This window comes from Fundulus heteroclitus, unplaced genomic scaffold, assembly GCF_011125445.2.
Source record: "Fundulus heteroclitus isolate FHET01 unplaced genomic scaffold, MU-UCD_Fhet_4.1 scaffold_682, whole genome shotgun sequence".
In the NCBI taxonomy this organism is placed as follows: domain Eukaryota; kingdom Metazoa; phylum Chordata; class Actinopteri; order Cyprinodontiformes; family Fundulidae; genus Fundulus; species Fundulus heteroclitus.
In genome coordinates, this window is record NW_023397124.1 from 44,251 (window position 1) to 57,579 (window position 13,329).

Below are 13,329 nucleotides of genomic sequence, written 5' to 3' on the forward strand. Positions count from 1 at the left end.
AGCATAACACCAAGAAGGACAAACCACATCCAACAGGATTAACTGTGGACGCAAGAGGAAGCTGTCTGAAAGGGATGTTCGGGTGCTAACCCGGATTGTATCCAAAAAACATAAAACCCCGGCTCCCCAAATCACGGCAGAATTAAATGTGCACCTCAACTCTCCTGTTTCCACCAAAACTGTCCGTCGGGAGCTCTACAGGGTCAATATACACGGCCAGGCTGCTATAGCCAAATCTTTGGTCACTCGTGCCAATGCCAAACGTCGGTTTCAATGGTGCAAGGAGCGCAAATCTTGGGCTGTGGACAATTTGAAACATGTATTGTTGGACTCTGATGAGTCCACCTTTACTGTTTTCCCCACATCCGGGAGAGTTACGGTGTGGAGAAGCCCCAAAGAAGCGTACCACCCAGACTGTTGCATGCCCAGAGTGAAGCATGGGGGTGGATCAGTGATGGTTTGGGCTGCCATATCATGGCATTCCCTTGGCTCCATACTTGTGCTAGATGGGCGCGTCACTGCCAAGGACTACCTAACCATTCTGGAGGACCATGTGCATCCAGTGGTTCAAACATTGCATCCTGAAGGAAGTGCCGTGTATCAGGATGACAATGCACCAATACACACAGCAAGACTGGTGAAAGATTGGTTTGATGGGGGCGGAGCCAGGGAACCGACCATGTAGGACGTGTTTTGCTGCTGCTCTGACGGAATATGTGTTTAATGAACATTTTTGCACCTCTTTACACTCTTTTTGAACGAACTGGACTACTAGTGAACAAGAAAGCATATCTGTTGTGCAACCTGTAAGTACTGTAGTTAATATGGGAAAAAATGACAAGACTGGCCGCAACAAGGCTGACCACGAGGCTCCTGCTGAACCACAGGCTAATAGCATGCTGCTAGCCAAGATGCAGGAGATGCTGAACGACTCACGGACTGATCTCATCAACAGGTTTGAGAACATTGTTTCGGATGTCGTTAAGAGAGAGATCTCCGCCGCTGTGACGCCACTAGAAGCTAAAATTGTTTCGTTTGGGACTGCTATTCACGATCTGGAGCGGGCTGCTAACGATCAGGACGGGAGGCTAGCTACCCTGGAAGCTTCGGTTAGCTCCTTGAATGTGTTGGTGGACACGCTGTCCAAGAAATGTGAAGATTTGGAAGGTCGCTCCAGACTAAATAATATTCGTCTCGTGGGTATACCAGAGGGGTCCAAAGGTCAACAACCGACAAAATTCATATCAACGTTGCTTCAGGCTGTGCTAGGCCTTGAGGCTAAGCCTACCCTTGACCGGGCTCATCGCAGATTGAGGACCCATCGCGGCCGTTTGTTGTCCGTGTCAACCTGTTCCAAGAGCGGAATGAGATTCTACGGAGGGCTCGTGAATCATCTCCCTTACTCTATGAAGGAAAACGGGTGTTCATTTTCCCTGATTATTCTGCTTCAGTTGCTAAGAAACGCGCAACGTTCACGAAAGTAAAGAAGGAACTCCATTCTTGCCCTGGAATCAAATTTGTGCTTCTTTTCCCTGCAGTCTTACGGATCACCCTTCCCAATGGGTAAGTTCACAAATTTGAGGGCCCAACCCTCACTGCAGACTTTGTTGAGAAAAGTATTAAAGCTGTGGTCCCTCTGAGCACAGTTTAATTCGTGGGGTGCCTCTACCCAAGGATGGGTTCACATTTTTGTTGAAGAACTGTAACAATCTGTGCAATAAGACTGTTGCATAATAAATTTCTGTTCTCAATAGTGCCTTTTAAGTACTTGGGATACACTGTGGATATAGTTCCTTTTTGGGGCATTTAATCTATTTAAGAAATAGAGGGGAAAAACAGAAGGAAAATAATTGTTTATATTTTTTTGTTGTTGTTGCTGTTCTAGCTCTTATTGACAAGACCCAATGGACCTTTGTGTGTCTGAATGTACATTAGTTCTTCACGCCTTACAATACATTTCTTGTTTCTACAAACCAGTTGTTTCATAGTTGGTGCATTCATTAGGCGCCCGCCTATGCATTGAAAATGCATGGCGGAGGCCTTATGCTATGCACCTAATAAGGGTTTCTTTATTCCTTATTTTTCTTCCGTCACCGTTAATACAGGCCGAACCGTAGGGTCTACCCCCACAAACTATATATCAAAACGTTCGTTTCGACGCCGTGAAGTGGGCTTTTTGTACTTGACGCCATTTAAAGTTAACGTGGTGACAAAATTAACCAAAAATCACGTCTCAAAACTACTTCCTAGATACAGTTGACCTCTCCATAATGCAGAGCTCAGCATGACACTTTTTTTTGGTACAGTGGTTTAGGTGTTGGGCTGGTGCACCAAAGGTCGCAGGTTCGCAACCCGCTGGGGGTACCCAATATATATATATATATTTTTTTACAAGTAACAAATAAATAATTTGCACAACTGATATAAATGAATGATGAAAATAATTGCAACAGCAAGAACTACTGCTCATTAGCAGCCGCAATATGGACTTTTCAGCTCTGCAGCGTCTCATATAAAAAAAACAACAGTTTTCCTGAAGTTTTTTTTAATCTATTTTTGACCGGACTTTTTCTTCCAAAACTGCACCGCGTTACTGCGCAATAGCACACATGAATTTCTGGACCTTCGGAGCAATAACAGTGATACATTTATTATCGCCGATATTCCCGTCATCCTAGAGATCTCCAGAACACTGGATCCTGCCGACTTCTCCCAGCCGGGCGGAAGTGCAACTCAGCCGGCGACCAGAACGTCAACAAAGCCTGTGAACCGCGGAGGGGGGTGCGTGCTAGGCTAAAGCTAACACCACACTGGGTATCTTTTCTTTCAAAACTGCACCGCGTTGCTGCGCTATAGCACACATGAGTTAGTGGACCTTCCGAGCTATAACAGTGATACATTTAACAGGTGTTACGGTAGCTGGTTGCGCTGCTGATAATATAAAGATGAGGAACAGAGCGCACACCTAGAGGGGCGGTAATGATCCTTTTGGATGTGGTCAGCATCCATTAAAACACGAAGAAGAAGAAGGGCGCATCACTTTTAAAACAGAAGAAGAAGTGGAAGTTCGTTGTCATAAACGGTGATGCGGAGCTGTTATGGTAAGTGTGTTAAGCCAGGCATACACTGTACGAGTTTTTCAGCCGTGGTGCTTATATACATCTCAAACTGTGCGACGGAACCGCGGGTTTAAAAGTTCACCGCTCACGATCTGTGTACGGCGCAACGCTCGGACGTGACTGGAGTGCTCATACTGTAGAAGAAGAAGAAGAAGATGAAGAAGAAGAAGGAGAAGACGGAAGTGTCGATGGCTACTGTAAACATTACCGGAGAGAAACGCGCTGCTTTGGCAATATGTGCAATTTTGTGTGCAGAAAGCCCTAAAAAGAAAAGGCGACGGCGTATTTGGAGAAAGACATGGCTGAGGAAACATGACTACTATGGTCTGCCAGTTTTACAGAAAGAACTTGAGGTAAGCTGGCGACAGTTGTCGTGCCAAACTAGGTATCCCCGCCAGGATTTGTATCCCCTGCGTCGGGAGCGCGCATTCAGCTTGCTGAACGCAGTAAACTCGGCCTCATTTCCAGCCAATTCGGCGTGAAAATCAAGATGTTTTATTTCTCTTAGCGAAATATAGGAATAGTGCCTTTACATTATCGTTCAGTTAATGGGTTAAAATTGAAAACGTAACACTTGTTAGTACGATCGTAAGGGATTGCTATGTCGGTTAAAACTAGACTGATCACTCAGTATAACACGTTCTGATAAAGTAAACGGCTCTGTGGTCATCTCCAGATGTGTCACGAAAGTATTAGCTTTATGTCATTAGATTGTTGCATGTCTGTCTGCTGAAACTAAAAACCCACCTTCCTGAGTCCATCACAGCTGTCTACTTGTTCGTTTTTTTTGTGTGGATAGACCCGCATGAATGGATTACATAAAGCTGATTCCAAGTGTGATCAAATGAACACAGAATAAAGTTACTGCCAAAATGATCAGATCTAATGATATTTTAATTCAGCCAAGAACCATATTAAGAAAACAAGATGTGTCGCTTTAAAAAAAAAAAGAACAGTATATGAGGAGTTTCAAAATATATATATATTACAATTTTATTAGAATAGGATGTTTAAAAAATATTTGGACTTCACATTAAAAGTTTTATTGATTTCAAACACTGCAGCCAATGCGGTACCGCGCACGTGACGTCACCGTCTCAAGAGCAACGCCCCTTTTGCCGCTTAGGTAGGGCATACAGGAGAGAACGCATACAGGAGAGAACGCACGGATAACGGATATGACCGACTTTACAGCCGTTAAACTTTCCCAAGACGATGTCCCAGGCACACGGATTACTGGTCGCACTGTCGAAGAACACACCAACCTTCAGCTCAAACGATGGCTTGAGGTTCGATGGCTTGAGGTTCGAGGGCTTAAAAAGACTGGAAAACTGGCCGAGTTGATGAACGGTAAGCTTTGTTTTTTTTTCCTGCGCGGCGATCATGGCAGCGTCGGCCGTTTTTTTTTTTTTTTGTTGTTGTTTGCAATCACCGTCCAGGAATGGGTATATGTTTAATGTTTGTCTCATTTGAAATGTTTTTGAGTAAGCCTGGTAGCAGGCTATCATGTTAGCGCCTGCTACCATGATAGCCTATATGCTGTCATGGTAGCAGGCGCTACTTTATTAACATGTCGGCCACCAAAATACTCTTACCTTGACTTGATGTCGCTGGAATTGGGTCAGGATGTTCTTCGGTTGGGCCCTTTCCTCCGACAAAATGCTTGCTACATATGTACGTGAATTTGGTAACTTTTTCCGGGTTGAACTGTTGTGTAGGCCGACCGCCCCGGTGTTCCAAGCGTACACATTTCTCCTTGGCAGTCTTGAAGAAAACATCCTTCATATGTGGCCGATCAGCGTACCTCGAGTCGCTGTTGCACGTTCCATAGCAACAATGTTTAAAAACAATGGTCTTAGATTTGGAAAAAGCAGTCGTTTACCGAGTAAAACCAAGGCTAACGCACGTCTCTTTTAAAACGAAACAGCGGCGGCTTTCCGGAGTTTGCCCCACTGCATACCACGTGATGTGACGTCATCGTGACGTTGTGTTTCTAAAAATAGCTTGCGCGCGGTACCCCATTGTTATATGTGCTGACCAGACAGGTTGGTCTGAAAGTTTTCCTCTCTAAGGAAACCCAGCAGGTTGCATCAAGTCTCTCCAAGCAGCATTCACTCCTCCTGTATGAGAGTAGAGCCACAGTGGACAGTCGTCTGCATTGTTGATGGCTTTGCAGCAATCCCTCATACTGAGCATGCACGAAGCTTCATATTTATAAGTTAAACTGCTATCCTTAGGTTGTGAGAATTGATCCTTGCATTTTTACTGGAATTTAGAGGTTCTATTGGCTAATTTTTTCAAAGTAGGCTGAAAGGAAAGGGGTTATGAGAGGATATATATATATATATATATATATATATATATATATATATATATATATATATATATACCCGTGCACCATCAGAGCAGGCCCCAATCTTTGGATTTTTAAGTAATGCTGTCCTCATCTTGCACAAAGTCAGCCAAGAAATGTATGCTGGAAACAGACTATCATGCTGAGCATATATGTATCCCCTTCCAAAATGGATTAGCAGTATCCCACATTCTAGATTTTTGGCATATAAACATCTCTTATAACAACAAGCACCTGCTGAAAATTTGAAGCTGTTAGCTCTTTAAATGAAGAAGTTACAAGGGGATACAAAAAAAATATCGGGGTCAGCCTGCCACATTATATATCCCCTTCCAAAATGGACTAACAGTAGCCCACATTCTTGAGTCTTGGCACATAAACACCTCTTATAATCACCAACCACTGTAGAAAATTTGAAGCTGTTAGCTCTTTAAATGAAGAAGTTACAAGGGGATACAAAAAATATCGGGTCCAGCCTGCCACAATATGTATATTATAGTCCATCACAGGACTATTTCTGCCCTGTGATGGACTGCCGACCTGTCCAGTTTATACCCCGCCTCTCGCCCATTGACAGCTGGAGATTGGCACCGGTCCGAACCCAGCAGGGATAAACGTGTTAGAAAATGGATGATGGATGGATGGGCTATTTCTTTTTCCTTGCCATCAAGATCTTTGCCAACTGGCGCCAGAAAATACTATTATTGGGCTTTCTTCGTCTGGAAACAAATGTTTACAACACCTTACACATTGAACGCACTCAGCTGACAATACAGCGATCTGATTGGCTGAGCAGCAAAAATCGAATCACGTGACCTCTCGGACGGGAGCACAACCGTTTAGATTTTTTATCAGCAATAACTTATTAATGTGCAAGTGAAAACGTGGGAACATTGGTGTTTTGAGATCACTGCTATGTGTAGCAACTTATCTACGGTGGAAGAAAGTTGCCCCCTGACAGTTCATACGAAACTTCTTAAGGAGACGTCCCACAGATTCTGGCCCACGGACTCGTTTTGAGGAAACTACGGTTGTAGCTCAGTGTCTGCCATGCGGTGGTTGCGGAGAGGTGTCTGTTTTGTAGAATAAATCATCCGCCGATGAGTTATTGATCTGGAAAAGCCGAATCTGAAACCACGAAAAACATTTCAGATCCCAAATGTACAGCGTTCTAATTCTTCCAGTCTATTAGCAGCTTCCCTTAAGAGTTCGGACACTGAACGTCTGCCTGCTGAGTTTGACATTACTAAACAATGCTTCATGTCGGGGAAAGGCCATGTAGATTTGACCGACGCAGTAAAATGCTAACCAACCAATGGGAAGAAGTTGAGCCCTTAAGACACAGCCCCCCTCATTTGCATAATGATACAAAGAAAGAATAAAACAGACAAAAATATTATAACATGCACATAAATAAATACTTAAAAAAATAAGTAATTAATAAATAAAGTGGCTAATTAAAGGAAATATATACATTTTGTCTCACTGTATAATTCATTTTCTATCTACATTTATTTGTGCATTGTATTTTTGGTGGCACATAATTGTATGCATATTTATTTATTGAGCATTTATTTATTTCTGTATTTATTTTTAAATATGGAAGACTTGGTCCTCCATACTCCACGGCTCAACAAGAGTTCATCTAAAGATGTTTTAGAACTGATTGGTGACCTTTAGTTTATATTTCAGAAAGTTAGTTATAAGTAGAGTTATGTGGTTTTATGTTTTTTGGATACAATCCGGGTTAGCACCCGAACATCCCTTTCAGACAGCTTCCTCGTGCGTCAACAGTTAATCCTGTTGGATGTGGTTCGTCCACATTACCCTGGATACCGTGGCTCTTGATACATCACAAACACTTGCTGTCTTGGTCACAGATGCAAGGCAAGGCAAGGGAAATTTATTTATATAGCACAATTCAATACAGAGACAATACAAAGTGCTTTACATGATTAAAATATAGCAAAATAAACGCAAGTAGGAATAAAATGTAGATAGAAAATAGAATAAAAGCAAGTGATAGAATGTAGAAATAAAGAAGAACATTAAAAACAGTAAAACAGCTTAACTAGAACAGTCAAAGGCAATTTTAAACAAATGTGTTTTTAATCTTGATTTAAAAGAACTCAGGCTTTCCGCACTTTTACAGTTTTCTGGAAGTTTGTTCCAGATAAGCGGAGCATAGGAACTAAATGCTGCTTCTCCTTGTTTAGTTCTGGTTCTAGGTATGCAGAGTAGGCTGGAGCCAGAAGACCTGAGTGGTCTGGAAAGTTGATACACTGATAACAAGTCTGTGATGTATTTAGGTGCTAAGCCATTCAGGGATTTATAGACTAACAGAAGTATTTTAAAGTCTATTCTCTGAGATACAGGGAGCCAGTGTAAGGACTTTAGAACTGGGGTTATGTTCTCTATGTTCTTAGTCTTAGTGAGGACGCGGGCAGCAGCGTTCTGGATCAGCTGCAGCTGTCTGGTCCACTTTTTAGGCAGACCTGTGAAAACACCGTTGCAGTAATCAATTCTACTAAAAATAAATGCATGGATTAGTTTTTCCAGATCCTGCTGAGACATCAGTCCTTTAATGATGGAAATGTTCCTCAGGTGATAGAAAGCCGACCTTGTCACTGTCTGTAAATGCTTTTGGAGGTTCAGGTCTGAGTCCATCACTACACCAAGGTTTCAGGCCTGATCAGTGGTTCCTAGCTGAAGCGACTGAAGCTGTGTGCTAACTTTTGATCTCTCCTCTATTGGTCCAAATATTATTACTTCAGTTTTGGTTTTTGTTAATTGAAGAAAGTTTTGACACATTCAGCAAGATGTGCACCAACAATTTGTCCTCCTTTGAACTCACCCATGTCACCCATAATGTTGTGTGCATTGCAATATTTTGAGCAAAACTGTGCTCTTACCCTGATAATTGGACCTTCACACTCTGCTCTTATTGGTTCAATGTGCAATTAATGATGATTGGCCACCAGGCTGGTCCAATTTAGCCATGAAACCTCCCACACTAAAATGAGAGGTGTTTCAGTTTCATTGTCCAACCCCTGTATTTAGTGTATTTCACTTACTGAATTGAGTTACTGAAATAATTGTCTATACTTTTATTTATTAAGATTTAATTCTAGTGTTTATGTAAGGCAGAGGTTACAAATGTAAATGTTATGCCTTTTGTTTGGACCGTTTTTTGCCTTTTCTTCTTTCTGTTAAAAACGGCTCTAAGAAAAGAAGTGGAAACAACGCCCCCAAAATGACGCTTGTGGCCAAAAAGTGTATTACGTCAGTAATGGTTTAGGACTACCGTAGCAAATGAATGGCAAACGTTGACTGTCGGCTGTCGCCAATTAGCTCATTAGCTGCGTCTCAGATCGAAATACGCAGTTTGCAGCTCTGCAGACGCAAAGTTTTCCTGGTCAGCAGGTTTTGATGAAGACAAATCCTTTTCACTCAGAAGGTTTGATTTAAAATCCCCAAGCGATGAGAGCCTACGACCAAGGAACTCGGAAGCTTTGCCTTTGACGGTCATGCCCACCACCAGGCCGGCGCCTTCTTCAACTTCTTCAGAAGTTGAACGATTCTAGTCTTGTCATTGGTGCACAAGTCCTCTATTTGTGCCAGACATAATCTAATTCAGTGCAAACTTATGTATCGCACTTATTATACTAAAGCACGTCTAGCCAAGTTCTACCCCAGCGTTACTCCAGCCTGTGATAGATGCCAACATTCTCCAGCCAATTTGATCCACACCATCTGGCTCTGTCCTCAGCTTTCTAGTTATTGGTCTAAAGTTTATGTTGTTCTATCGGACGTTTTTGGTGTAAAATTTGAGCTTTGTCCCCTGACTGCGTTGTTTGGGGTTGCACCTCCACAGCCTATCCTGTCCTCTCTTCATAGGTCCTCCTTGGCTTTCCTGACCTTTCTGGCTCGGAGAGTGATTATAATGAAATGGAAGTCGCCTCAACCCCCATCATACATCCACTGGCTTCGAGATACATTGTATTTTATTAAACTTGAGAAGATCTGTCTTACCTTAAGAGGCTCTACCGCAAGATTTTTGGGTTTGTGGAGTCCCTTATTAAAAGCCCTTAGGAAAATTGATTTCCCTAATATTCCAGACTGATAAAGTTGCATGTATGTAGCTGATGTTTATTATTCTTATCTATTTTTCTCCGGTATCTCATTGTGCTTGCCTTGACTTTATCATTTGCTTATTTCTTTTGTATTAAGTGTGTGTGTGTATGTATGTGGGTTTATTTGGGTTTGTTCTAGCCCAAATTTGTTTGTATGCTAAAGGTACATTGTTAACTGTATAACTGTTGCTCTATCTGTACATTGTGCCACATGTTAAAGCATAAATAAACGTGGAAAAAAAAAAAAAGATTAGTTTGATGAACATGAAAGTGAAGTTGAACATCTCCCATGGCCTGCACAGTCACCAGATCTAAATATTATTGAGCCACTTTGGGGTGTTTTGGAGGAGCGAGTCAGGAAACATTTTCCTCCACCAGCATCACGTCGTGACCTGGCCTCTATCCTGCAAGAAGAATGGCTTAAAATCCCTCTGACCACTGTGCAGGACTTGTAGATGTCATTCCCAAGACGAATTGATGCTGTATTGGCCGCAAAAGGATTGGCCTACACCATACTAATAAATTATTGTGGTCTAAAACAAGGTGTTTCAGTTTCATTGTCCAACCCCTGTACAAGAGAATGCAGAACAAGTGTATCGCAGAGATATGATACAGCACCCAAACAGCAGATTTGGTGAAGGCTACGGTGGTAACTGAAGAGAGGCACTACATGCGCTTCCAGAGTCTGTCTAAGAAATGCACTGAGCAGCATCATGGGCAGTGTATAGTAACCATGGTTGTATTTAAAGCAATGCATTTAAACAGCCTGCATGAGGACAAACAGCTGTATTGGCACAATACTGAACGCTTCATTGACAACAATGTGTTCATCCTTGAGTCTACAATACAGAAAATGGTTTCAGACTGACTGAGTGAATATGTGTGTGAAAGGGTAAATACACTTTCAGTAGTTGATAGAAAGGCCCCAAAACTATAGTTTACCAAAACCCATCATAAAAGGTTTATAATTAGACCTGTTATGACATATTTATGATGGGTTATTTCTTGGTTAATGTCAAGTTATCATAACAAAGACATTTTAAACCATGTCAACTTTGGATTAAAATGTCACAATTTACCCAATGACACTTAATGACAACAGTCACAAACATTCATAAAGACTCCTTCATGTTAATGACAGGTGTTACGCCAGATTTATGACAGTGTAATGTTAGTCTTATGCGCACACCTTTGAATAAAGCGTTATCTTTTATCAGTGGTGTTACGCTTTAGAAAAAAAAATGTTGAGAAGTCTTTGGATGGCTTTAACTGTTATCAAGACCAAATTTCTTTATGTATTGCTTTAAAATATCTGTAGAGTTCTAAGTTTTGTTGGGTGCAGTGTTAAAGATTTTAGGGTAATGATTTGAACAGATTTGTATTGATATGAATAAAATGTGAATAAAGCAATGATCCTCTTAATTAGTCCTTATATGTACTCTGGTGTTGTTATTCTTAAAATATCCTGGGTTACTGTGGCAGTCTTCCCCTCCTTACTTCACTGGCACACCTTTTTTTTAACAAAAATAAACAAAGGTGGTGTTTTGGCTTCTCTTGTTGACCCCCCCCCCCCCCCCCACATGAATGCATAAATTAAGCTATGATTAACATATTTGTAATTATTACTTTTAAATGACAATGTTGATTCATGAAGCGATGGATAAAAAAATTCATGTTAAGCATCAGTTCAAAAATGTCTCCTGTTTGTATGAGTTTGCTTGCTTGATTTTATTCAATTATTGTTGTTCATTATTTATTATCTCTTCCATGTTTACTACTTGTTTGTGAATTTTAAATAAAAGGAATGCAAATAATCATTCATGCTCTTATTCATACAACTGTGACTGTCCCTTTTTTACTTCTACTATACAACCTGGAAAAACCACAGAAAACAGCAAAAAAAGGTTTAGTTTCATGTTTCATGTGGAAGTTTACACAAGGTAAAATCAATATCATAATATGCAAACAAGTAACTGAGTTTTCCACTATCAGAGCTAACCTTTATTAAGAGTAACCTCCATGATGATGCAGTCTTTTGGACCTAGGCCAGGAGTCCTGTGGCCATCAATCTCATCCACAACTAGTGGGGCAGGTGTGCCTCCACTGGAGTAAGAATTAGGTGAGCTGGAGCGACTGGGAATGGTTGGGGTTGCACATGGCGTTAGACTGGGACTACGCAGACGAGTGCGAATTGTGAGGGTCACAACCCCTCTTTTCAGCTGCTGTTGGAAAAATAGAAAAGAAGTTGTCCATTAAACATGTGAAGAAGCCAACAGTTTGAAAGTTTTATACAGTACTTCCAAATTCTTTCTTACAAATCTTTAGTGTGTTGTCCAAAAAAACACAGGATCAAGTTAATTTACAAGAACAAACCTAAACACGCACTTTCAGAGTATCGTGTGTAAGGGTAAAGCTACTTTAAAACAGCCATTATGGAAAATAATCAACAGTTTTAACATTTGTTCAGAAAATTTAAAACCTATGAACAGTGCCAGAGCTCCACCCACTCCACCCACGCACACCACACACTGTGCGTAGGGCACCAAGGGCCCTGGGGTGCAGGGCCCTTGGTGCTGTTTCTCCCGTTTCAGGGAGACAGCTCCACTCTGTCCTCTCCTACCAGGCGTACTCAGAGGAGCTGTGGGAGCACATCAGTAGCGGCTGAGACGGAGACAAGCTGAAAGAACCTTTGGAACCTTTCATTGTTGTAGACAAAAATATGTTGTCATATATAGTTATTCACTATACGGCTCACTCCCGTCTCTTCAACTGAGCGCTCTTAAAGCAGCTGTGAGCGGCTGCGCCCCTCAGTAGCGGCTGACAGGGAGAGAGATAGAAAGAACCTTTGGAGTTTTCTTCTGTTGTAAATGGTAAATGGCTTGTACTCATATAGTGCTTTATCAAGTTCAACGACCCCAAAGCGCTTTACACTACAGTCAATCATTCACCCATTCACACCCTGACGATGGGGAGCTATGTTAGAAGCCACAGCTGCCCTGGGGCAGACTGACAGAAGAGAGGCTGCCATACATGGGCGCCACTGGGCCATCTAACCACCGGCAGCAGGTAGGTGAGGTGTCTTGGCCAAGGACACACCGACTGAGACGGTCAGAGTGGGAGATCAAACCGGCAATCCCCAGTTATAGGACAACGCCCTAACTCCTGCGCCACCATTGCCCCAAGCTGTAGATAAAAACGTAGTAAAGCACCATTTCACATGCAGGCTGTTCACTGCTGAAGCAATAGTAAACTGTGAACAATGAAAAACATGTAAAATGAAAAGTGCAAAAGGAACAAAGACATGAGGAATTATCCCATGATTAGCCTGTCACATCTGTCCTAATTCAAAATGGTTTAATCTGAGTAGCAAAGTTAAAAGTCTGTTGATCTAAAATAATATGGAGAAATTTTGCACACTTTGAGAATTTTTGGTTTTGATAAACTCCACGGAATAAAACTTCGTCATATAGGATCATAACAAAATGTGTTATGATCCTATATGGGTCAGTTTTCTCTGTAAAGTCAGAATTTTTTCATGTTTTTGGAGGTTTACATCAAAACTGCTCAAACATAAATCTTATTCTAACAGCAATTTATAGGATGAGTCCTAGTTCTGCATTACACTCCCCGCTGTGGCATTTAATTCATTGTACTTTGTTTTCTTATTTTAAACCCTACTAAAATGGGCTGTCTTTGTTAATTTTCCCAATAAATAGATGTCTTG

At 41.6% G+C, this 13,329-nt stretch overlaps 1 protein-coding gene across 4 annotated transcripts in view; it reads right to left on the minus strand.

Annotated features, from left to right (window-relative positions):
• The window catches only part of pdzd2 (PDZ domain containing 2), a gene marked incomplete at its 5' end in the record, with an annotated part of 50,189 nt that extends 38,362 nt beyond the window's left edge, over positions 1 to 11,827 (minus strand). For all 4 annotated transcript variants that reach the window (XM_036133871.1, XM_036133874.1, XM_036133872.1 and 1 more), the window contains 1 exon segment: positions 11,605 to 11,827. In XM_036133871.1, coding sequence (XP_035989764.1) covers positions 11,605 to 11,827 — 223 coding nt within the window.
• Positions 11,828 to 13,329: the final 1,502 nt, after the last annotated feature.